This window comes from Cercospora kikuchii, assembly GCF_019650295.1.
Source record: "Cercospora kikuchii DNA, contig_00002, whole genome shotgun sequence".
NCBI lineage: Eukaryota > Fungi > Ascomycota > Dothideomycetes > Mycosphaerellales > Mycosphaerellaceae > Cercospora > Cercospora kikuchii.
The window spans coordinates 2,612,099-2,635,085 of NW_025408583.1; the positions used below are offsets into that span (position 1 = coordinate 2,612,099).

Below are 22,987 nucleotides of genomic sequence, written 5' to 3' on the forward strand. Positions count from 1 at the left end.
TCCATTGCAAGTCTCTCTAATGATGCTATGATTTATAGATCCGTCATTTCCCATTCAGCCGTGAGGCCATCGATGCGTCTTGATACCATCATCCATATTACCCAAATGCTTGCTCCTCGAGGACTTGCCAACTTGAGGGCGAATCTCTGAAAAATGATCGCTCGAACGCTAAGTGACAATGAACAAAAAAGTTTCAACAAATGCTTACAGGTCCAGCCTTCGTAAATCATCAAGTCGTGAAAGGAAGGAAGTGGTGAAGATTGGGTATCATCGAAGGGCGGAGCTGTCTCTCGACTCCTTTTATACACTCACAGTCCGTCTTCGTGTTTGCAGCGGCTTTTGGGCTTGACAGATGAGCAGCCGAAGGCTAGTGCGCTGCTTCTCGCATTCTCGCAGAAGACCTCGCTCGCTCCAGATGCTCTGATCAGTTGGGAGCAAAGCTCGTTCGTAGCAGTTGGTGTACCACCAACGGCCTATTCTGGCGACCATTTTGGTGATACTCTCGTCGGCATTGTTCCCCAGATCGGGAATCTTCTCTTCGGTATTGTTGAGCAGATCGAGGAAACCTGATCCATCGTGAGCCGAAGAGGTGTGACTGCGCTGCCACAGTGTCCTTTCTGAGCTGTCTGAGCCAGAGCCGCTGAGATCTTGCGAACGCACTCGTCCCGCCGCTGGCACGCCAACAACGCAACGTTGAACGTTTTCGAAACCTTTCCGTCCAACCATGCGCACCAAGACATCGCTCAGGTTGCCCAGACAGACGGTTGGATCACGAATTTGCATCCTCGTCTTAAGCCCTTTCACGGCCTTGCGAGTTTGGCTGCCCATGTTCATGAGGTCCAGATCGAGGACGGCTACCTCCAGATATCCTCCGGGGCGAAGCACGCGCCTGCATTCGGACACGCAGGCGCTGTAGCTATGCTCGGTAGTGGCGGTCGGAAAGCGAAGCACGATCGCGTTGAAGAAGCCTTTGGGAAAGGGAAATGCCGCAGAGAGACTGGTTACCGGGATGCGGCGAAAGTTGGCCGGCGTGCTAGCATCCGCGTCGTCCCATCCAAGATCGGTGGATACTTTTGAGCCCGCGCTCATGTCATAGACCTCAGTGTTTGGGTATGATCGGGCAATGTAGTAGGACCAATCGCTACTGAGGCCATCGATGACGAGAACTCGTGCTTCGCTGGCAAAGCGCAACTCGTTGTTAGCCGGGCTGAATAGTATTCTGCCAAAGGCCAGCCATTTACTTGTCATGAACGCCCCAGCTCGCATGTTGTCTGCATGTCTTGTGCTGTGGCTGCCAATTTCTGCTCGCCCCCGGTAAGCAGCATTTTGGGTACGAAGAGAGTGATTGCCTCCCTCAGCTCCATATGGAACGACGTCTGGCAAGGACGTGGATCTCGAATGTCGTGAGCCAGTGCTTTGACGCGATGAAACGGCACTCTGTCGGGAATTCCGCTGCATTGGCATATTTGCTGTCGGGATATCGAGCATACTCATGCGATCAAACGAGGTGCAAGTGCTGCGATTGCCGTATTCATTTACCCAAGCAGATAATGTATCGGGTGTCAATGGGGACATCGAAGGCTGCAGGAATCGTGATACTTGCTGTGGCACCGTGAGGACAGTCGAGTTGATGTATGAGCCGGGAATGGCAGGGAGTTCAACCCTCGGAGGATTACTGGACGGTGGTGGATGTAAGTGGGGCATCGCTGCAGCAGCGACATCCGGGTCCGCCTGTGCATGCGATCTCCCGAGCGAGAATGCAGTCGTGGGAAGTTTGTCTAAAGCGACAGCGTCCATCAGATCGTCGTACTCATTCCAGATGTCCTCTTGCTGAAGCGGCTCAGCATTGGTTGCAGTCAGATAGACCGTTTCGCTCCTAGTCCCGGAGCTGCCAGACAAATACGACTGCTGCGAATCCTTGCGGTCGGGAAAGGTGATGAATTCGCTCTGCCGCGCAGGGACGGCTTTTGATTGATCTGCACTACTCCGTATAGCAGTGTCGTTGCTCTCGACGAGAGGACTTGTCACGATAGACTGGGCCCAGGGGCTCTTGGCAGCATCTGAAAGGACATCGGATCCATTTGGACTCGCCATTCCGCGGATCTGCTTATACACAGATCCTGGGGGCTTGGGAATCTTCGCGAAAGATCGCGAAAATGACACGTCTGACAACTTCCGATCTCGTGTCGATACCACAGCAGGTATGCGCCCGAAAGGCAGGATTCGTGGTTGTTTTGGCGGACCATAGTCTTGCTCCGACTCCGGCGTATGGTGTGACAAGGTAACCGTATCTAGGTGCGCAGGCAGGGCTGGGTGTGCGCCGTGAAGTTGATGCAATCCTCCCTCGTTGGATGCCACAGGCTGGCTGTCCGCTTGAGATGAGGAGTATGTGTCACTTCCTGAGCGCAGTGATGACATCTGCTGTGGTGCAAGGTGCTCCATCGATCCTTGAGGATATGTCTCGTACTGCTCGCAGGTATCTGCTTCGGCTGAGCTGTACGAGACATGCATCGCTTTGTCTCTAGCCGTTTCCAAGTCAGAGACTAAGTCCTCCATTTCTGAAAGGCCCACTGGTGGGACAGAATCCATGAGAGCATAGTGAGCAACCGGCACTGGGGTGGTGCTCTTGATGGAAGTATAGCTGGACGCGCCTTTTGGCTGGTTTGTCGATCGAGACGTTACATTGGCGCGCTGGAAGAAGTTCCGCAGCCGCCTTGACTTGGTACGGGCCACTGAAGCACCTCGCGCTTCCTCTTCCACGTAGTCGTTGGCGGCATGTGGAGGTGACATTGGCATTTCTCTTCTATCCCATAGGCTGACACGCTGCTCGTCTTCACTCTCCAAAGAGTATTGGCGAGCTTGCGAACCTGCGGTAACCTGTAGCGAGGCACCAGAGGCAGATAACGGGGCCGTTGAGAGCGGCGCTCCGAAAGCATTCACACGACGGTTCGTGATACGTGCATCAAAGCCATCATCCGAGCTTTCTTGGGTGTTGCGTCGTCCAAATGATGGTCGGTGTTCAAAAGAGGGCCGAGATGAATTGCTCATCGCAGAGGGTAACAGTGATGGAAGCGAACCGCCGTCTGAAACGGAAGACTGCGAGGAGGGCGCTCGGGTGCTTCCTCCCTGGACATCGGGAACAGACTCGGTTTGACCCCAAGTACTCCCACTACCGCGCAGGTATTTAGGCTGCAATGCCTCTTTCAAGAAGTCGTCCAGCTCAGGGGCACCTTTGCTATTCCTACTGTTCTTGCTGCTCCTGAGTGTTGTTGATCCAAGACTGGCCGTGTAAGTTCCGCTATCGCTGCTTGGCGACCGGGAAGTAGTGCTGCTCGTGGTGCTGGCACTTCTGCCTCTGTATCCAAATCTGCCATACCCTTCATGACCAGTACCCGCCACTGGACCTTTGCTAGATAGTCTCCTTGGCTTCTCAGCAGCTTTGTTGTCGGTCTTTGGCTTGCGCGAGAAGAATCCGAATCGAGGCGACTTTGCTGGCGATGAAGCGGTGCCAACGGCTGGCGAATCTTTGCGTTGTCCGCGGAAGCCATTTTTCGTTTCGAGTCCCTGTGACGAAGATGCAGCCGAGTCCTGCTGTTGTGGGCGCAACGCTGGATGCAGAGGTGAGATGGCTGAATCCACCCGAGGCGACTGACCACGTGAAGACGATCGCGGCGGAAAGCCAAATCTGCTCTTGAGGCTCGATGCGCTTTCGAGGTTCGCACTTTCTTGGGAAGATGTCCGCTTGTGGTAGCCGGTGTACAAGCGTGGGAGATCACTTTGTATTACTGGAGCTGGTGTTCTGAGATCTGCTAGGAAAGCCACATCATCCCGTCTTGGTCTAGTTGGGGTCTTGGATACAGGCGTAGCAACATTCAGGTGCGCCAATTCTGGAGGTACCTCTACGGGCTTTTTGCGCGCCTTGGAAGGCGAAGGCTCTTTCGTCAGCTTCTTACGACCTGTAGCTCGTGAGGTCCCGGAAGCAGGTGAGGCAACAGTTGCCTTCGCCGGTGTTGCAGGTGTGGACGCATCTCGCTGTCGCCGACTAGCGTTTGCCTCCTTCAGTGTGCGCACCGTGGAGTTGGAGGACGACGTGGATGATTCCCGGACCGGAAGCAGAGCCGACTGCTTCTGCTCATCCGTTCGGCCAGTTCCGCCAATTTGTGTGCCTGTACGGGAAGAGCTGGACGACCGCCGCGGACGGGCCCCGCTTGCGACTGCTGCCAAGCCCGACGAATATGAAGATGCTGAGCTCGGTGTCGGGACGTGGCTGAACGGTGAGTCCGTATATCTTGTCGATGGGGTCACGGAAGGTGTATAGCCGTACACGGCGGGATCTCTGGTCAAGTTGCGATACTTTAGGTTTTCATACGTGGCTGGGGTCGTTGATGCTGCAGATCCGCGCAATGTCGTTTGAGGTGGCATCATCCCAAACACAGACTCGTCAGCTTCTGGGCGAGGAATGAATCGTTCATCTTCTTCCTCTTGTGGAGAGGGTATGACAAGCTGCAGTGTTTCAGCCTCGGAGCGTTTCTGTGCAGCATACTGATCGATCGCGCCAGATTGTTTGCGGCGGAGGAGATTTGATCGAGGGCTGTCGAACGTCGAGGCTGAGGAGCCTGAAACGAGAGACGGTGTTCGCATGCCCACTTGACCTGGCGCAGTCGTGCCCACCGGTGTCAGGAACCTTTGCATATCTGGGCCATGTTTTTGCGCCGCCATCGATAGCGGCGTTGGGGTTCTACCGGCGGATCTGACCGGCACCTGACCAACATCTTTGACAGTCCTCCTCGCTAACTTGGAGATGTGTTGTGTGCTTTTGTTCTGCTGACCATTCTCAGCACTACCCTTGGTTGGTATGCGACTGTTGTGGTGTTTCGATGATTGTTGTGTAGTGTCTCTGGAGTGGGTCCTCGACGAGGACATGATTCAAAGTCGTTGTTCGCGGATGTGCTTTGACAATCTGTATCACTCTTGCACCTTGCCATGCAGTTCATCTGGATTATGTGGGATACTTTGCCATGTGATCGTGGAATAATAATTTTGTGTGCCCAAGGTAATGCATAAGATTCAAGAGGTACTATTAAGCGATCGCATGTACGTCAGCGCCAGCGCTTGCGACCGCGAGATATGAGGAGCTTCTGCACGAGAATGTTGTTGCGAAAAGATGAGAATCACCTTTTGTTTGGATGCAATCAGTGCAACTCGTCGGAAGACGCGAAGCGTGCTGGTGCGGTCATGCAGCAGGCTGCGCTGCGCCACGACTTGGTGCAGGTGCGGCGACGCCGATGCTGGCCGATCAGCGTTCCGCGAGCACCCACGCCACAGCTGGTGCTACGTGTAGAGCGCAGATTGGTCTCACATATGTAGAGACCGGTTCTGCTGCTGGTCTGGTCGTCCTTTGCTGCACAGCTGGGCCACAGCGATTGTCCGTAAGATGCAGTGCGCTGATGGGCCTCGACACCCGTGCGTTCGGGAGAGACGATGCTTGCTTGCTTGCTGCTTGCCTCGGCGGAGCGCTTGGATCGTCTGGACTGGAGGCTGTCGGAGTCGCGTTCATGTGCTGCGTCTGGCACGGCGGATGGAGTGTATTCCAGCAATGGTTCTTGCGCTGCGCAACAATGGGTGAAGAGACAGGGCGAGTGGAAGGGAGTGTTGTGGGCGTTGGACTGCCGTGCTGCTGACAGCTGCATTCGCTGCTGAGCTGAGAGCGGCGGGTGGCACAAGTACTTGCAGACGCCATGCGCAGGCCTCGCTGCACGCACGCACGCGGCGAAGAAGTAATCATCGAGAAGCACCATGGCGCCGCGCTCGTTTCGACGTGCGTGCAAGCAGCAGACCACTCACAGCAGCAAGTCGCCAGCCCTTCACGTGGATTCGTCGGCAAAAATGGGAACTTCTGCAGTGTTCCGCCTGCACCTGGTCCGTTGGGGGCTTGCGTGCGCTCGTGCTCATGCAGGACACCGGCTCTGCCGAGCTGTGCAGTGTGTGGCCTGCAACGAGACAACACATGGTTGTTGGTATTGCGCATCCGCCACTCGCATCCCGCATGGTGGCGTTCTGTCAGAGACAACACCCAACCCAACACAATATCGCGTGTGTACTTGCCGCCTACCGTTCATTCAAACCGCACCACTCACATCAAACAAATAGCAGTTGGGCAACGGAACTACAGTTGCTCGACGGTCCGTGGCAGCTCTCCTACCTCCGCGCAATTGAAGAATCGAGCTGCTCGTGGCTCTGATTGGATCTGTGCATTGCACGCTACTTTGACCAACCCGCTTCCGGTTGCTCCACAACCTCCGTCTGTGAGAGAGTAGGATGATTATACCTTCGGCGACCCTGCTCAAGAAAGTAATGCTCTGAACATGCCGTGCGACTGCTTCTTAGACTGCATTGGCACACAATGTGTCGAGAACGACCGCGATGATCAGGCGTTGGACATCGAGTCTCATCGGCATCGCGATTGGACGTTCTAGCTACCAGCCTGCGCATGCTACCTATATTATCAAGTCTCACCTATGCCGCTAAGCGCCGTCTATGCCGCGCAGCCGCTGTCAGAAGCGTACGCGCCCAGAGACATGGAGCTTGACTTCACTTTCACACTGCATGATCCTTGCCACGCTAGACTTCCTCTCTGTCACCCGCATAGTGTTTCTGTCATGTGACTCGTGGTATGGTGTTGTGGGCTCGAGTGTGAGTCGCCCCGGGTAGATTTCCTCACGGGACGAGCGGGGAAGCAAACGCCTCGACGTACTGCCGGATGCGAGCGAGTCCAAAGGATCAAGTAGCAGGACGGCACGAACTGTCCTGAACCGCCAGTTCTCCGATTCTTGGATGGAATACGCGAATGCCATGAGTCAGGCAGGCGGCAGAAGAATCGAGTGAGCTACTTGTGGATGTCAATGCACATGTAGGACTATGAGCACATCCTGGCGTCAGCAACAATGAAGGAACAGCGACACATGTACCTTTTGGCTTCAATCTCCTCAACGCATTGGCGGACGTGATGCAAAGGTTGCTGGCTGTGATAGCACCTCGAAGCCTGTTTACGAGCACACGTAGATTCGTCGAGCAACCAAGCCCATTGTGACCTGCACTGGGTGTCTCTGGGTCTCTGGCCGAAGATGGTTGTGTCCTGTGACTGCATGAAGTCTGCCAATTTGCCAAGTCAGAATTGCAGATACAGGATCGAGACAGAGCTGCGTATATTCTTCAATCGTGGAACAACGGGGCCCTGGTCTTCTAGACACTTCATGTAGTCGGCGATTTTCCAGTGTGCATCGGACGCGATCCGCCGGCGGAAGCTTGCTCTTTACGACTTTCACAGCGCCTCATCCGAAGACTCAGATCTCCCATCATTTGTCCTTCGAAGGGGAGGGGCGCATGGCTTGCGAGGGATCTACAGAAGTGTGTCTTGCTGCGCGGTAATCGTCTGTCGCTGCGAGCTTTCTTCCGCTTCTCGTGTTTCGACGCGTGCTCGGCGCGAATGGGATTGCATGCCGCCCTGTAATGTCACATGTCTGCAGTTTCGGACGCTGCTTCAAGTCGGATCGATAGTGCCTGTGCGTCTGAAGTGACATGATGGCAGCTTCGCGTACGAGCCTCCCCTGCAAGGTGAGCTTCACGCTGCACCGGCGCGTTGTCCAGACAGAGAATGTCGGAGGAACCAGCTGCAGGACTTGGCACCCGTGGACTCCAGTCCCTGCGACGGCTGTTGTCGATCCGAGCAGCAAAGAGTGAACGTGGCTGCATTCAATGCGCTGCCTTCACCAGCATCCACATTCGCTGCGCACATTTCACCGGAGTCACACTTCCATCGTCTATGTAGCAGTGGTTGTGCAGGGACAGGCGCAGTCACGGGCGAGGCCATGAAGTTGCTCTACTACTCGCTCGCCGTCTATCTGTCCGCCACCCCAGTGCTAGCAGCTTCCAGCGCGGACAGCAAGAAGGGCGACAAGCCATGCACCATTACATCGCCTACCACAGGCTCGTTCTTCGACCTCACGTCGCTGCAGATACCCGATCCCGCGACCTCAAAAGCGAAACACCCGAAAGAGCATAGCTGGAATGCCACAGGGTACGATGTTGGCTACAACTTTACAATCAATTTCTGTGGTCCTGTGGTAGAAACGGTAGAGAATGTGGAAGGCGTGGACAAGGAGCTGTGGCGGAATGTGAGCGCCTTCTACAGGCACGATGATAAGGTTTACAGTATCGGGTTAGTTCGATGACCTTGGAAACCCGGCGCATTCAACTGACATCGCTCAGACAACAGAACTCGGACTTGGTCATGCGAGGGAGGAAGCTGGTCTTGAACTATACCGATGGCAGCCCATGCGAGCAGTCACAGGACAAGAGAGCGCGAAGTGAGCGATTAAGAGAGGCTGCGGATGAGAATGATAAGAGAGACGACAAGAAAGATGACGACGAGAAGGAGAAAGAGCCGGCGAAGAAGCCCAAGGGCAGAACGAAGAGCACAGTGATCAGTATGCTTTGTGACAGAGATCCACTGGCGCCCCCTCTGCAATTGAGCTTCGTGGGGACTCTCGACGAGTGCACATATTTCTTCGAGGGCCGATCAGCTGCTGCATGCGCAACAGCAAACACAAGCAAAGCGACACTCAACCCGGCCGGAGTCTTTGGTGTGATCGTGATGATCGCCATCATGGTCTACTTCGTGGGCGGTTGCGTTTACAATCGTGCTGTGCTCCAGCAAAGGGGCTGGCAACAGGTCCCAAACTACAATTTGTGGCTGGGGATACTGAGATTCTTCAGAGTACGCGGCCGCAGTCCGTTCAGGCGGCGAGCTCGGTTTGAGTATGCTGACTTGACCTCTTAGGACATCTTCATCATCCTGACCTCCTCCTGTACACGATACACGCCGTCCAGACGAGGCTATCACCGGGTCGGACAGAACGGTGGTATGGGAGGAAATGGGCGGGCAAGAGGCGACAGTGCAGACGCTGAGAATCGGTTGATCGACTCCCTTGATGAAGATTGGAATGATTGATAGATGCTGGAAAACGACAATTTCATCATTGCGCTACAAGCCTTTTGCGCTGTTCTTTATTTTGCCCTCTATCAACCAAGCCTACACGTATGCCTGGATGCTGTTCTACTTCGCATGGCCCTGCGGCGCAATGAATGAAGCTTGAAAGTGTCCGATACCAGACCTTTGAGCTTCCCACCAGCATTCAGTATCGTTGACGACTTTCATCAGCAATCTAGGTGCTGCTGGGCGTCGGCTGCTGGTGGCTTATGGGGACAGCGTGGGCGCAACTGTGCGGAAGGTGTTCTGAGCATTGCCTTTGGCCTATCTGTACATGTCTGGCGTGCCGAAGCCTTCCTCAGCACGCCAGATCAGAGGGCTGTTGTGTCAGAGCGAGGGCACTGCGTTCATCTGTCGAATTCAGGGCAAGCGCCCAATCTGTCAAAATTGCTATTTGCAATCTTCACAGTCCTTCGAGCTCGCCTGGCCCTCTGCCACTGTCGACTCAGCGGCGGTTTGTGATTGACCTTTATTCGAAGGAGTATCTGAGTGGCCAAGTGCCTTTTCAGGCTCGATGATGTTCCTCAGGCGCTGCTTGAGTATTTTCGTCTCGGGGAAGCCTCCTTCAGACTTGCGGTCCCATAGCAGAACGTGTTTGGCTTCATTTGGATCGTCACCGACTTCAAGCTGCGATTGTGTTGGCTTGTATGTAAGATCGACGGTGAAGATCCCTCCTGTGCAGCATGAGCATAGTTCACAAGGGTAGGACTTGACCAAAAGATGGGCAACGGACCCGTGGACGGCACAAGAGCAACCTCGCCTATGGTTGTGCCGAATGTTGACATCAATTCTTGAGCGAAATAGGCGGCGCGTAGCATCCACTTGCCTAGAACAAGAAATGCATTAGACATTTGATGCTTTTCGCCCACTCAGATCGTCAGTCCTGATCGAGCTTTGGACTTCGATCAAGTTCGAGCAGGACAGTGCTCGCAGTAGGCTCACATTGCGTGCAGAAGGTGATGACCACTCGTGGAAGCCTCACAGGCGTATCGAAAGCAGTGCTAGACATATTGACACACCCGTGTAATTAATCGGTGGCGATGAATGAAATGTATATTAGTGACGCGAAAGTGTAGACATGACGTCCTGCTGTCGGAGCGTTTGAACTGGAGCTTGAGACACACGAATACTCGCACCTAGCACACACCACGCTCACAGCGCACATTGTCCATCCTACGACACGCCTGATCGTGCTATGCCGTCTAGGTTCTGGAGTGCACTGCGACCACCCTCGCGGGCTCCCGACTGATCGATCGCCTTGCTCGCTGACCGCCCACCATGAAGGACACCACGAGCTTCATCACCCGCCTGCATCTCCGCGAGCTCCGTGACGAACCTCGCAACCGCTACCGCTCCCTTTACGCCCATCGCCGCTTCATCGATTCCTTAGACATTGTCAACGAACTACAGGGCCACACGGGCTGCGTGAACGCGCTTTCTTGGTCCAAGGATGGCAAGCTGCTCGCCTCTGGCAGCGATGACACACATCTCAATATTCAAGAATACCTTCCCAGTGACAGTGATGAGCAATTCAAGCTCACCGCCACCGTTGCGACTGGCCACACACAAAACATCTTCAGCGTGAAGTTCATGCCGCATTCGGACAACAGCACAGTAGTCACAGCTGCTGGCGATGGCGAAGTGCGAGTGTTCGATCTAAACTATTCGGGCACAGCATCCCAATCGTCCCGAGCGGCAGCTTTGGCCAGCAACAGTAGGAGGCGAGCCGGAGCAAGCGCGCAGACATATTTGACGGATGGCAATACCAACGCCAAGGTCTATCGTTCACATGGAGATCGAGTCAAGCGGATCGTTACAGAGTCCTCGCCATATCTGTTCCTCACGTGTTCTGAGGATGGCGACGTCAGGCAGTGGGATCTCAGGATGCCGTCCTCACACTATCCGCCATCCCGAGGATACCGATTCAGCCAAGGTATGCATTTGCTCATGCCGTCTGAGACATGCCTTGCGCCTCTTCTCTATGCTGACTCCTTCAAGATAGCTCTGCTCCAGCCCCACTGATTTCGTACAAGAAATATGGGCTTGATCTGAACAGCATATCGTGCTCCACGAGCCAGCCATATTACATCGCCCTAGGCGGAGCCCACCTGCACGCTTTATTGCATGATCGTCGAATGACGGGCCGAGACAAGCTCCAAGAAAGAGGAGTACCCTTGCCAGCAATCGACCGAATGTCTTCAGCAGACCTGGAATTGATGTCTCAAGCCACACAATGCGTGCGGAAATTCGCCCCGCAGGGTCAGAGAAAGATGAAGCGGTCCGACAACGGGCACATCACCGCCCTGAAGATCTCTGATGCTCGGCCCGATGAAATGCTGGTAAGCTGGTCTGGCGACCACATCTATACTTTTGACCTTGTGCGAGGTTCTGGCGAAGACGAAGGTAAGTCACAGCTCAATCTGTATTGACATGCGCCCACTCATTTGTGTCTTTGTGAACGACGAACGCTTCTTTTGCCACTTTGCACTGCAGCTGCCTTGATCATAAGCAGCGAAATTGTGCTGATCACAGGAATTGTTGAAACAGGTGCATCTCCTAATCAATCTCATGTCCGCAGTAGCAGTGAGCGTAAGCGAAAACGCGTTGCAGGTGACAGTGAGGTTTCATTGGCGCCCGAAGGCTTGCCGTCAGCGAGACAACGTACAGAGCATCGTCAAAGCGCAGACGGCAATGCTTCGATACGCATCCGCTATCAAAATGGTCAGAGCGAGGAAATCGCGCTTTCGACTGCAGCACCATTGACAGAGCGTCAACGCCAGGCGCAGCGTCTTGCAAAACAGATCCTGCGCATTCGATCATCTATGATTGACAGACCGACAGAAGCGACGGTATACACCGAGGTCGTGAAGCAAGCAGCCTCTGTGCTTTCGGAGATGGACGAAATCAGCCGCGCTTGGACGTACCCACTTGATCCTGAGCCGATACAAGTGAACGCACAGCAGACAATGCGGTACATTCGGGAGTCCGCGCGACGATTCGTGCAAGCAGCTGGAACACTCAGCCGTGTACTAGGAGCCAGTATAGACGAGGAGTCAATTGCATCCTTCACATCTGTTGAAGTGAGACTGAGCGAACTGCCAGTCCAGCAGCATGAGCGATTCAGCTACGACTTCTTGAGAGCAATACTTCTATGGCTGGAATCAGGTATAGGAAGACTAATCGAAGGCTTCACCAGAGCTGCACATGTGCCGGCGACAAGTAAGGCTGCATCGAGACTGCCGATTGCCGAAGAGGAGGCGAGCTCAGAGGCAGTGGACGAGATCCTTATACCTTACCTATTGCAACTCGCCTGCGATAGGCCGATAGTCAACGTGGAGGTGAACCAGTTCGAGACAGAATCAAACCGGTTGTTGTTTGAGAGCGAGCGAGCGGCTGTACTGGCGTTCGCCGACGCAGTCCGTAAGCCGTTCGCGGATCTTTCTTCTCCTACGGAGGGCTCACAGAATCGTCAGGCTGCTCATCAGTTCTGGGCGCGATCTGTAGCCCCTGGAGTCCTGCTCAACGCGGGAGCTGTCATCAAGTTTGTGACTCTCGATCGCGCTCTAGGCGGGAGGGGCAGGCAAAATCAAGAAGCCAGCGTTGAGGAAGCTCGGATCGACCTGTTACTGCCCGATACCCACCGGTTCGAGAATGACCTTACTCTGCCAAACCTCGACTTCATGGATGCCAGTCATTGGCCGCACCAAGAAAGTGAAAACGAGGATGCAGATCACTCATCAGATGAGCAAATTACTGTCGAAGTAGACGACAATGGCAGCAGCAACGACGAGGACGCTGATGGCGAGCACGACGAAGATGATGATGAAGATCAAGAGGAGGAGGAAGACGACGAGTCGCAGTCGGATTCCAGCTCGGAAGCGGACGAAGAAGATGGTGTCCCAAATCTCGGAATTCCTCGCTACATCTATCGTAGCGCCTTCGAGCGACGAAAACTAAAGTCTCAGGTCGAGCCAGACGTCCCCACTTCAGCGTCGACACGCTCATATCGAGGTCACTGCAATCTGAGAACAGTCAAGGACGTCAACTATTTCGGCCTTGACGATGAATACGTTGTTTCTGGATCAGATGACGGCAATTTGTTCATCTGGGATCGTAAGACCACAGAACTGGTGAGTCAATCAAATCAGAGAGGATACTCCTACGCGAGTATTAACGTCTTGGGCCAATGCAGGTCAACATTCTCGAGGGCGATGGCGAAGTCGTCAATGTCGTGCAAGGACACCCTTACGAGACCATGCTGGCCGTCTCTGGCATTGACAGCACCGTGAAGGTAAGTGCGCTGCCCTATCTCGGTGATGTTGACCCTGACGTGTATCGAAACCAGATATTCTCGCCCGACGCCCGCCGCAGAGAAGACGCAAGACTTGCCCGAGGTGTATCTGCGGCAGAACCATCCAGCCCCGTACGCATTGGACGACGGAATCGACGACCAGCACGGGCCCATGGCGAGAATGCAGACCAGCCATCGGCCGACGCTGCAGTGGACGCAAGTGATTCGGATGCCAATGATGATCACGTTTCATCACTAGGTTTGCGGAGCAGACGTCGCATGCATCAATCCTACCAGATTGTACAGCAGAACAATATGGAGCTTGAGGGCAGTAGTCACGACTCCAGCATCACTGTAAGTGCTATTCAAGCATGAGAAACGAACCCATTTCCGGCGTTCCGTGGCGTCGCCTCCGCGTCGCATATTACGACACGGTGGCATGGAGCATGGACTAGTTATGGAGCCAACTGATGTGGAACTGCATTGCATGCCTTTGAAGGATGTACAAGCTAACAATGATTTCTTCCAGCTACCACACTCTCAGCTGCTCCAGCTGCTGTTTGGCCTCTCCTCAGGGAGAAATCTTGGCGCTGTATTGGGTGCGCATGAGTGAGATGGAAGCGTGATCTCAACTTTCTGGCCGAGAATGTTCTTATCTCAGGGAGGTCTCTGCGCCACATTCTTGCTCGTGGCCAAGCCAGGCAGCGGCAGGTGCATTATGTATTCGGAGAAAAGGAATGCATTTGAGTTGATTCCCATGGTGAACTCACTGTACACTGCCAAAATATCTCATGTCTCCCGAAAATCTCTGCCGCGCAGTCTTGCTCGTGGTTCTGCTAGGTCGCTGCAAGTTCACCATGTATCTGGAGAAATGCGTGTATGTGAATCGATTTTCCATAGTGAACTTGCTGTACACTGCAGAAAGGGTCGTGTCTCAAAGATGTTTCTGTGGTACAGTCTTGCCCGTCGTTCAACCAAGCGGCTGCAAATCCACCGTGTATCTGGAGAACTGGGACGTATCTGAACAAATTTCCCATAGTGAACTTGCCGTACACTGCAAAAAAGGGTCATGTCTCAGAGAGATATCTGCGGTATAGTTTCGCTCGTGGTTCCGCTAGGCAGCTGCGAGTTTTCCGTGAGCTTGGAGAAAGGGTTGAATTTTAATCTGTTCTCGATGGCGAGCTTGCCATACAGGGCAAATTATTTCCTCTCCCGTCATGTGGTCAATCGTGTGATTGGAAGCGTGGTGCGTCTGGTTGGCGGCGCCATACCTTGAGAAATGGAAGTGCTGATATTGACGATGGTGAGCTCTATCATCGATTGCTGTATTAAGTATATACATGAAGAAAGCAATACTAACTACACTCTCATTTCTACGAGTTGGCGAGTAACAAGAGAGCCTCTCCGGCTGCATGGCGAGCGCGTCGAGCTTCGCGCCGGGCTTCTCGACGGGCCTCACGCCTCCGCCGATGGCGAGCGAGCACATCGGCAGCACTCTCTGCTCGAAAGACTTCTCGCATCGTGCCGGCTTGGGGAGGCGGAGGGGGGTCGAGAAGGGCCTCCAGCCAGGGAGCGCTCTCTTGTGCTGCCTGCAAACGCTCAATTTGCTCGGCATATGATACCGCGAAAGGTTCTTCACCTGGTGGTGCATACTCTGCATCCCACGATGCGTCGCCGCTGTCGACGTGGTTGTATCGTGGGCATCGCCCAGGCGTCCAGTGGTTGGAGTCGCCCTGGGCTTCTTGGCCGCAGATGAAGCAGAAGTTTTGCTCGCACAGGCATGTGATGTGGTTGCACCCGTCGCGGAGTTGGATGGCTGTGCTGCACCCTGGGCAGAGTTGATAGTCCTTGCCACGGACGAGCCCTTGGAGGGCAGAGTCGGTCTCTGCTTGCTTGCAGTGATGTTCGTTCGCGTGTGGTTGGATGTGCTCTGCGCAGAGCAAGCAGAAAGTGGCTGTGCACTCGTGGCAGGACTTGGTGGAGTTCGGGTCGGTGATGGATGGTTGGAGTCGGCCGACAAATACGTCGCCATCGATGGTGTGAGCTGAGTGGTTTTTGCATACCACCTACACACAGTCAGTATATGGTGTTGATCATCGTCGTGACCGATTGACTTACACGTTCGTTCCACGGAACCTCATACTCGGTGGCCTTGCGTGCGAATTCAGTGGATAGAGAAGAGCCGAGAATGTCGTCGTAGTCAGAAAGGAGGAGCAGATGGCCAGCCCAGACCGGTGGGTAATTCGACTCGTCGACGATAGCGTTTGCGAAGACTTGTCTGACGCAGCCGTGGCATGCAAGATCGGAGTTGATGGAAATGATTTGGTTATCGCTGACATCTTCGCAGCATACTGTACACTCCATCGTCGCCAGGATGGTCTTGCTGATTGGTGAAGACATGATGTGAAGTGATATCAGGAGAGGATCGACCTTGACGCAGTGAGAAGCGTGCTGAGCCGGACGCGATGCTGAAATGAGAAAAGTGCCGTGCCAGAAGAGATGCTGAAGTGACGAAATTGGCGTGCCGGACAAGACGTTGATGCTGTGCTAGACAATGCGATGGAGTGAGAAGCGTGCCGTGCCGAACGAGATACTCAAGCGAGAAACGTGCTGTGCCAGACAAGACGATGGAGCAAGAAGCGTGCCGTGCGAGACGAGAGGATCCAGTCAGAAGCGTGCCGTGCGAGACGAGAGGATTCAGTCAGAAGCGTGCCGTGCCAGACGACAGGAGGCAATGAGAAATGTGCCGTGCCAGACGAGATGCTGAAGTGAGAAGTATGCCGTGCCAGTCGAAATGCTGAAACGAGAATCGAGCCGTGCCAGACGACAGGAGGCAGTCAGAAATGTGCCGTGCCAGACAACGTGGTGAAGTGAGAATCTTGCCGTGCCGGTCGACAGGATGCAGTCAGAAATGTGTCGTGCCAGACGAGCCGCTGAAGTGAGAAATGTACTGTACCAGACGAGATACGAAGTGAGAAACAAGTCGTGCCAGACGACAGGATGAAGTGCAGTGGTGAAATGTGCAGAAGGGCTGAAAGAAACTGGAGAGAGAAAAGGTCAGTAGTGGAAGGAAATAAATATCTGACTCCAGAACAGGTGGCTGGGAAGTGGAGCCCGTCTTCTATTGTCGCAAGCAACCATTGTGGTCTGTGGGGAGCATGTAAGCTATTGTTGCGAGAAGCCATTGTCGCGGACCACAATCGCTGCAGAAAGCCATGGAAATGACGGCATATTTGCAGCTTGGGCGCAGAAACAGCGAGACCGACATCGCTATTGAGCTCGTCAATAAGCAGAAGAAGAGGGAGAGAGCTTTGGGTGCGTAAAGGTCTTGTTTCTGAAAGCTCCACACGGAAGCGGTTGGCGCTGAAGAGAAGCGTGGCCGTGTCTGTTGCGTCGCGGTCGTCGCGGAGTTCATGAAGCTTTTGCGGTACTTGATTGATGGCATAAACAGTCCTTGCACTGACGACATGCTTGTGCTTAGAGCGGGTTGTGTCGGTAGATATACGCTCTAAAGAGTATCATTGTGCTCGAGGAAAATCGTCGAGGGAATTTCTCCAGTGCAGCCGTATCAAATTTTGTCAGTCTCAGCGGACTAGAGAGCAGAATCTGTGCCAGCGAACGAGATACTCTAATTCGAGTTTTGAGCCCGCGCCGGCAACATTGCATGGGTGCATGCAAATTTCATGGTGCAGCTGCGCGCTTGAAGTTGAGGAAGTGAAGTCGCAAACGGGTGAAGCGACCATATGTCTTGGCGCATGTGCACAGACCACCAGGCTGCATGTCGCGTCGAGCTCTGCTGCTTTACACGAAGCCAAGACGAGGTGCGCGTGCAAGTTCATCTTTGCTGCCTGCCCTTAACAAGAAACTCCGAGAATATTCGCCCCCGCTGCGCAACATCCTCCACCGCGCGGTCGCAACTGGACGCGATTGTGCTCGCAAGACCGCGCTGGCCACTATCGACGCGCGCTGCTTCGTGAACTGACGCGGGCACCCGTGGCAAACACCCTGCGAACACTGCTCAGTCGCGGCAGCGCAACGGCAGCGCCATGTAAGTAAATTACCAGAACAGCACCGAGCTTATCACTTCCGCCGCAGCACTACACTTGCACCGCAAGCATGCCTCGGAAGACCGCTGACCCGGCGAGCAGGGAATCATTCGACAACATCTACCTCGACCTCTCCAAAGAGCCAGGCAAATGTCGTCTGGCCGAATCCGGACTGGGATGGAAGCCATCGGGGGGTCAAACATTCACACTGGATAAGAGCGAGTTCTTGAGTGCGCAATGGAGTCGAGCTGCGCGGGGTTACGAGATGAAGATCTATGCAAGGAACCAAGGCGTGGTGCAGCTCGATGGCTTCAAGCAAGAGGTGAGACTTACATGGCGTGGGAGAGGCTCGACACGGGCAGGAAGAGGCTGACAGTGTCGCGCAGGATTTCGACACCATACAAAAGTGCTTCAAGGTGTGGTATGGGGTACCGTTCGAGCACAAGGAACATGCACTACGAGGCTGGAACTGGGGCAAGAACGAGCTGGGTCGAAATGAACTTGCGTTTAACGTGCGTAACCAGCCCGCTTTCGAGATTCCCTACACAGAGATCAGCAATACCAATCTTGCCGGCAAGAACGAAGTTGCCGTTGAGTTCTCGCTACCGGCAGACGGCGAGGACACAGGTACAAATGGCCACCTCGGAGGCGCGAGAGCGAAGGGAAAGAAGATGGGAGGCGCAGCAGACCAGCTGACTGAGATACGATTCTACATTCCCGGCACGGAGAAGAGAGCCAAGGGCGATGACGAAGACGGAGAGGATGTGGAGGAAGGAGAAGAGGCTGAGCAGCAGAATGCGGCCAACCTGTTCTACGAGACGTTGATGAACAAGGCTGAAATCGGCGAAGTCGCCGGAGACACATTTGCGACCTTCCAGGACATCCTTCACCTCACACCCCGTGGACGCTTCGACATCGATCTATACGAGAGCTCGTTCCGATTACGTGGCAAGACGTACGACTACAAGATCTCATACGAGAGTGCGAAGCGATTCTTCCTCCTTCCTAAACCGGACGATATGCATCAACTTCTCTGCATTGGCCTCGATCCTCCGCTTCGACAAGGTCAAACGCGATATCCTTTCCTTGTTATGCAGTTCAAGAAGGACGAAGAAGTGGCTATCGAGCTCAATATGACAGACGAGCAACTGGAGAAGTACTCTGGAAAGCTGCAGCCGAAATACGAAGCCCCTATAGGAAATGTGGTTTCCAAGATCTTCCACGGTCTTACTGGCAAGCGCTTGATCCAGCCGAGCGACCAATTCGTCAGCCACCACCAGATGAGTGGAGTCAAGTGCAGCATCAAAGCCAACGAAGGCCATCTCTTCTGCCTGGACAAGGCATTCCTTTTCGTCCCAAAGCCGGCGACCTATCTCTCGTTTGAGCAGATTTCAAGCGTGACCATGAGCCGTGTGGGCGGAGCTGTTAGTGCCAGCCGCACATTCGACATTTCGGTCCTGCTGAAGAGCGGAGGAGACCATCAATTCTCCAATATCAACAGAGAGGAGCAGCAACCGCTTGAGAGCTTCCTCAAGGCCAAGGGCATCAAGACGAAGAATGAGATGGATGGGGACAGTGGCATGCTTGCTGCCGCTCTCGCCAATGATCCTGACCTCGTTAGTAGCGAGGATGAGGAGGTTGTGCAGAGGGACAGAGGCAGCGCAGACGAGGATGACGAATCTGTTGATGAAGACTTCCAAGCCGATTCAGAATCAGACGTGGCAGAGGAATTCGACTCGGATGCCAAGAGCGACAGCGAAGCTGGTAGCGATGCCGAGATGGGCGATGCAGATGACGGAGATGCCAGCGAGGAGGACACAGCAGCGAAGGTTGAGCGACCGAAAAAGAAGGCCAAGACGTCGAAGTGAATGTGCGGGTAAGATCAAGCACGACGGATGACACCGGAATTCGAGGATGCCTATGCAATGGAGCGTCCGATTTGTGCGAAGCAGCAGCTGCAACCAGAATCAGCACGAGTTGCTCGCACCGCGATCTATCGCATTCGCACGCACCAAACATGGACTACTGCCCCATTATGAGCATAGCAGGGTGGACAAGGCGTCAGCGGAATGGTTGCGAGCACATGCGCTTTGGTCTTGCCTACAGCAAAGGATGGCGTAGCGCACGCATGAATGTATAGGGGCGCCGCTGGGTTGGAAACTACGTTCGCCTCAATAAGCAAGAAATGAAAGATCGCTCCGACAGTGCATTGCTGTGCAAAAATGTCGCATGCCTGGCAAAGGCCTGTTTCGATGTCGTTTCTACTTGATCTTCTTCGCTTTCAACTTGATCGTTTCATCGTTCACAAAGATCCCCTTGCCCTTGTATGGCTCTGGCTTCCGCCATGCTCGGATCTCTGCAGCAAATTGCATCACGACCTCCCGCTCTACGCCCTGGAGCAGTATACGTGTGGGCTGAGGTGTGCTTGCTTTGACACCTTTTGGCACCCCCAGCTCGATGGGATGTGAATATCCAACTTTCAAGGAGACAAACTGCTGCCCATCGTACTCTGGCTTCTTCGTAACGGCACTGCTCTCGATAGTTGCACGGTAGCCGACACCGACTAATCGCAAGATGGCTGCATGCCCTTCGCTCACGCCCAGGATGTGGTTTTGTAAATATGCGCGTACCGTACCTGTGCTGTTGTTAGAAACCATAACCTCAGGTCTGCTACAATCGTATCACGTACCCCACATAGCCTTTTGCTTCTTATCTTCGGTATCTTTGATGCTAACAGTGTGTGTCTTGCTCACGTCGTCGGACTTGATGCGCACGTAATGAGGTACGGTCATGCTCGTTTTACCCAAAGGCCCCTCGATCTCCACCGTCGCGCCTGGCTTATTCCTGCTGACACGAGCATGGCTCGACGATAGAGCTGGTTCAATGACGCGGAAGGTGACTTCAGGAGGTGGAGCGAGCGATGCCTTGCCAATCTTCGATTGACATCGTGGAGTGGTGGAGAAGTGTGATGTCTGCTGGCGTGGTTGTGCGAATGCCGGCACCAGGAAGGCCGGGAGCGTGACTTCGCGTGTTTTCGATGTCGACGGCACTGTTGATGGGGAGCTAAAGGCTCTCGATGAGCGCGCGCATTGCCGTATTGTCGCCATGGTGTATAGTGGTTGATGTTGTCGCATCGGGGGCCATTGCTGCTGGTCGTTCGCCGCGGGAGTGTCGTGCCTTGTCTCAGCAGGCCAGACCACCAGCGCGACAGACGTGCTCAGACCGCCTTCCTCAGCCATACAGTCGTGCTTTCCCACCTCACCTCACTTCACTCTTCGCATGTGCGACACATGCATTTGCACATGCACGACTAGGCATCCACCGCACATGCAACACAGCAAACACGTAAGTTGTCGAGAGCTGCGCCGCTCATTGAAGCTCAGTCGACGCTTCACTTGACCTACGTGCCGGCAGCACGCCCCATTTCGTGCTCCTCGACCTGCCGGCACAGCTCTTCTTTCACCACCTCTCTCACCCTTTCCACTTCCGACTCTATCTGTTACAACAATACCTAACCACAGTCCGCCTCAACCACCACCTCTTCTTCAAACACCATCACTGCCCTGTCGTGTTCAACGACCGCCAGTGGCATTCCACAACCAGTTGGCACGCTCACCACCGACACCATGGCCTTGATAACGACCTTGGTACTCTCGGCCCTTTGCGCGGGCACTGTCACCGGTAAGCTATCCAATTCCAACCCCTTTCTTCCCTCACGTATCCATAGCTAACCACCCTTCTATCACAGCAGGCATGGACTGGGGTTTCGGTGCAGCACTCGTTGCCACTCGCGCACCAGTCAAGATCAAGTCTGAGCAAAGCACCACTTCCATTACTGTGTCGGGCACGTTGGTCGAAGTGATGGCCCAGCTAGAAGAAATCCGCCAGATGCCTCGTTGCAAGCAGGCGGCAGCAAAAGACCTCATCCACTACTGCGCCATCCATGATCCAGCAGGTACGCAATCGACACACAGCACTCAGGCCGAGCTAGATATCTACAAGCAGCTATTCGCTATCCGCATAACTCACTGCGAGCTTGAAAGTGCTGGGCAGTCTTTGCCTTCTGCCTGCGATCAGATTGTCGCTGATCGGTGCGCTACGAGCGAGTGCCAGACTGGAAGTTGCCTCGCAGCTCTCTTTCCGGAGACCAACGCGTGGACGACCTACATGGCTCAGACGAACAATGGACACGTCATGTGTCACGCCATGAGAGCCGAGCATGACAAGGAGGAGAAAATTCGCTTGCTCAAGTTTCTCATCGAGAGAACATCAGACATCGGCTCTGCCCTCGAAATGAGCCAACAGAACGTCGAGCACCTCACTCAGACGCTCCATGACGTCAAGCACTCCGCCCGTACCTTCTACAAGGATATGACTGACAGCACTCGGGACCTTCAATCACAAATCAAAGAATCATTCCACGAGATTCACAAGGACACTTCTGGCATCTCCGATGTTGTTCAGTCCATCTACTCTTCCATGGGTCAGGCGAAGAAGTATTTCGACGATTATACTGCTGAGGTCTTACATCAAGCTCAAGCTTTGACTGCGCAGAAGGATGACGAGTCGAGAGAGCAGCTTGCACGATTTCAGTCTGACATGGAGGCCGTCCGCAATTTCTATGAATACGAATTCCAACTTTCCCTCACGGGCCTCAACAAGCAGATATTTGCGCTCACCGATAGTATGGAGATCGCAGGTGCCGTCACAGGTCAAATGCTGAACAACTTCGACACCCTTGACAGCCATTTGGACAATTCGAATCAGAAGATGGGCGACCTTCTCGTGCAGATGAACAACGCCAGTGACATTCAAGAGCGGGCGACTGCACAGATTCAAGATGCTGTCGAACCCATCGTGCACAGACTACAGAAGGTCGACGAGAAGATTGAGAAGCTGGATCTCTGGTTCAACAGTATCAGCAAGATCGTGCAGATCTTGAGCAGGCTAGACGTGATGTCCTTCCTGCTGTGTTACGCTTTTATCTTACCATTCGCTTGGGTGGCTTGCTGGGCGATCGGGCTCGGCTCTTCATTTGCGCAGATTGGTACATGTGGTGAGTGTTACCGATGATAGTGCTTGCTTCCATACCGCTAACCAGCTGTCTAGGCCTTGCAGTGCTCATTACGATGATCACACAGGACAGCGCTGACCCCTATGCATCATTCTACTGCAAAGCACCACCATATCTGAGCATATTTGCTGCCTTTGTGGCCGGCGCTGGTATTATGGCCATGATCTTCTACTTTCGGCCTCGCCCCAAATATGATCCAGCTGCCCAGCTGGATCCGTACACCGGTCTCGACGACATGGACATCGCGGAGCACAAGCATAACCGCACCCGGGTTTGATTGCCTGATTACGAGCAAGGCATCGCCACACCGCATGCTAAGAAGTGCTGCGACGTGCTAGAACACGCTAAAATTTCGTATCGACACAGCGACACGCAACGACATACTTCGACATGCTACGACATGCTACGACATCCACGACTTACACTTCACGACTCAGTACATGCGACGCAAATTCAGACACCAGTTACGACGTCCGGTATTCAGCAACTACGTTTCTCGAACATCTACGACATCGGCAGAAGCATAT

The 22,987-nt window shown here is 54.1% G+C and overlaps 8 protein-coding genes across 9 annotated transcripts; 4 read left to right on the forward strand and 4 right to left on the reverse strand.

Annotated features, from left to right (window-relative positions):
- Window positions 1–300: 300 nt before the first annotated feature.
- CKM354_000325700 (uncharacterized protein) lies at window positions 301–4,923 on the reverse strand (the record flags this gene model as incomplete). Its single annotated transcript, XM_044798446.1, has 1 exon — window positions 301–4,923. The coding sequence occupies one exon, from the start codon at window positions 4,921–4,923 to the stop codon at window positions 301–303; it is 4,623 nt and encodes a 1,540-aa protein (XP_044654381.1).
- A 2,945-nt stretch (window positions 4,924–7,868) lies between these two features.
- CKM354_000325800 (uncharacterized protein) lies at window positions 7,869–9,010 on the forward strand (the record flags this gene model as incomplete). Its single annotated transcript, XM_044798447.1, has 3 exons — window positions 7,869–8,218; window positions 8,269–8,776; window positions 8,840–9,010. 3 exons carry the CDS (start codon window positions 7,869–7,871, stop codon window positions 9,008–9,010), a joined length of 1,029 nt encoding a protein of 342 aa, XP_044654382.1.
- Window positions 9,011–9,439: 429 nt separating this feature from the next.
- CKM354_000325900 (uncharacterized protein) lies at window positions 9,440–10,058 on the reverse strand (the record flags this gene model as incomplete). Its single annotated transcript, XM_044798448.1, has 3 exons — window positions 9,440–9,723; window positions 9,783–9,875; window positions 9,992–10,058. The coding sequence occupies 3 exons, from the start codon at window positions 10,056–10,058 to the stop codon at window positions 9,440–9,442; spliced, it is 444 nt and encodes a 147-aa protein (XP_044654383.1).
- A 269-nt stretch (window positions 10,059–10,327) lies between these two features.
- Window positions 10,328–13,953, forward strand: CKM354_000326000 (uncharacterized protein; the record flags this gene model as incomplete). Its single annotated transcript, XM_044798449.1, has 6 exons — window positions 10,328–10,982; window positions 11,048–11,452; window positions 11,597–13,179; window positions 13,242–13,340; window positions 13,395–13,694; window positions 13,870–13,953. The coding sequence occupies 6 exons, from the start codon at window positions 10,328–10,330 to the stop codon at window positions 13,951–13,953; spliced, it is 3,126 nt and encodes a 1,041-aa protein (XP_044654384.1).
- A 760-nt stretch (window positions 13,954–14,713) lies between these two features.
- CKM354_000326100 (uncharacterized protein) lies at window positions 14,714–15,740 on the reverse strand (the record flags this gene model as incomplete). The annotated part of the gene is made up of 2 exons (XM_044798450.1): window positions 14,714–15,406; window positions 15,459–15,740. The coding sequence occupies 2 exons, from the start codon at window positions 15,738–15,740 to the stop codon at window positions 14,714–14,716; spliced, it is 975 nt and encodes a 324-aa protein (XP_044654385.1).
- Window positions 15,741–17,456: 1,716 nt separating this feature from the next.
- On the forward strand, window positions 17,457–19,254 carry CKM354_000326200 (FACT complex subunit POB3; the record flags this gene model as incomplete). The annotated part of the gene is made up of 2 exons (XM_044798451.1): window positions 17,457–17,708; window positions 17,773–19,254. The coding sequence occupies 2 exons, from the start codon at window positions 17,457–17,459 to the stop codon at window positions 19,252–19,254; spliced, it is 1,734 nt and encodes a 577-aa protein (XP_044654386.1).
- Window positions 19,255–19,647: 393 nt separating this feature from the next.
- Window positions 19,648–20,520, reverse strand: CKM354_000326300 (mitochondrial 54S ribosomal protein YmL16; the record flags this gene model as incomplete). The annotated part of the gene is made up of 2 exons (XM_044798452.1): window positions 19,648–20,021; window positions 20,076–20,520. The coding sequence occupies 2 exons, from the start codon at window positions 20,518–20,520 to the stop codon at window positions 19,648–19,650; spliced, it is 819 nt and encodes a 272-aa protein (XP_044654387.1).
- Window positions 20,521–21,012: 492 nt separating this feature from the next.
- CKM354_000326400 (uncharacterized protein) lies at window positions 21,013–22,737 on the forward strand (the record flags this gene model as incomplete). Of its 2 annotated transcripts, none has more annotated exons than XM_044798453.1 (3): window positions 21,013–21,067; window positions 21,135–22,442; window positions 22,496–22,737. In XM_044798453.1, the coding sequence occupies 3 exons, from the start codon at window positions 21,013–21,015 to the stop codon at window positions 22,735–22,737; spliced, it is 1,605 nt and encodes a 534-aa protein (XP_044654388.1). The 2 variants fall into 2 exon arrangements, with proteins under 2 accessions (XP_044654388.1, XP_044654389.1); XM_044798454.1 differs by having other exon boundaries at window positions 21,138–22,442.
- Window positions 22,738–22,987: the final 250 nt, after the last annotated feature.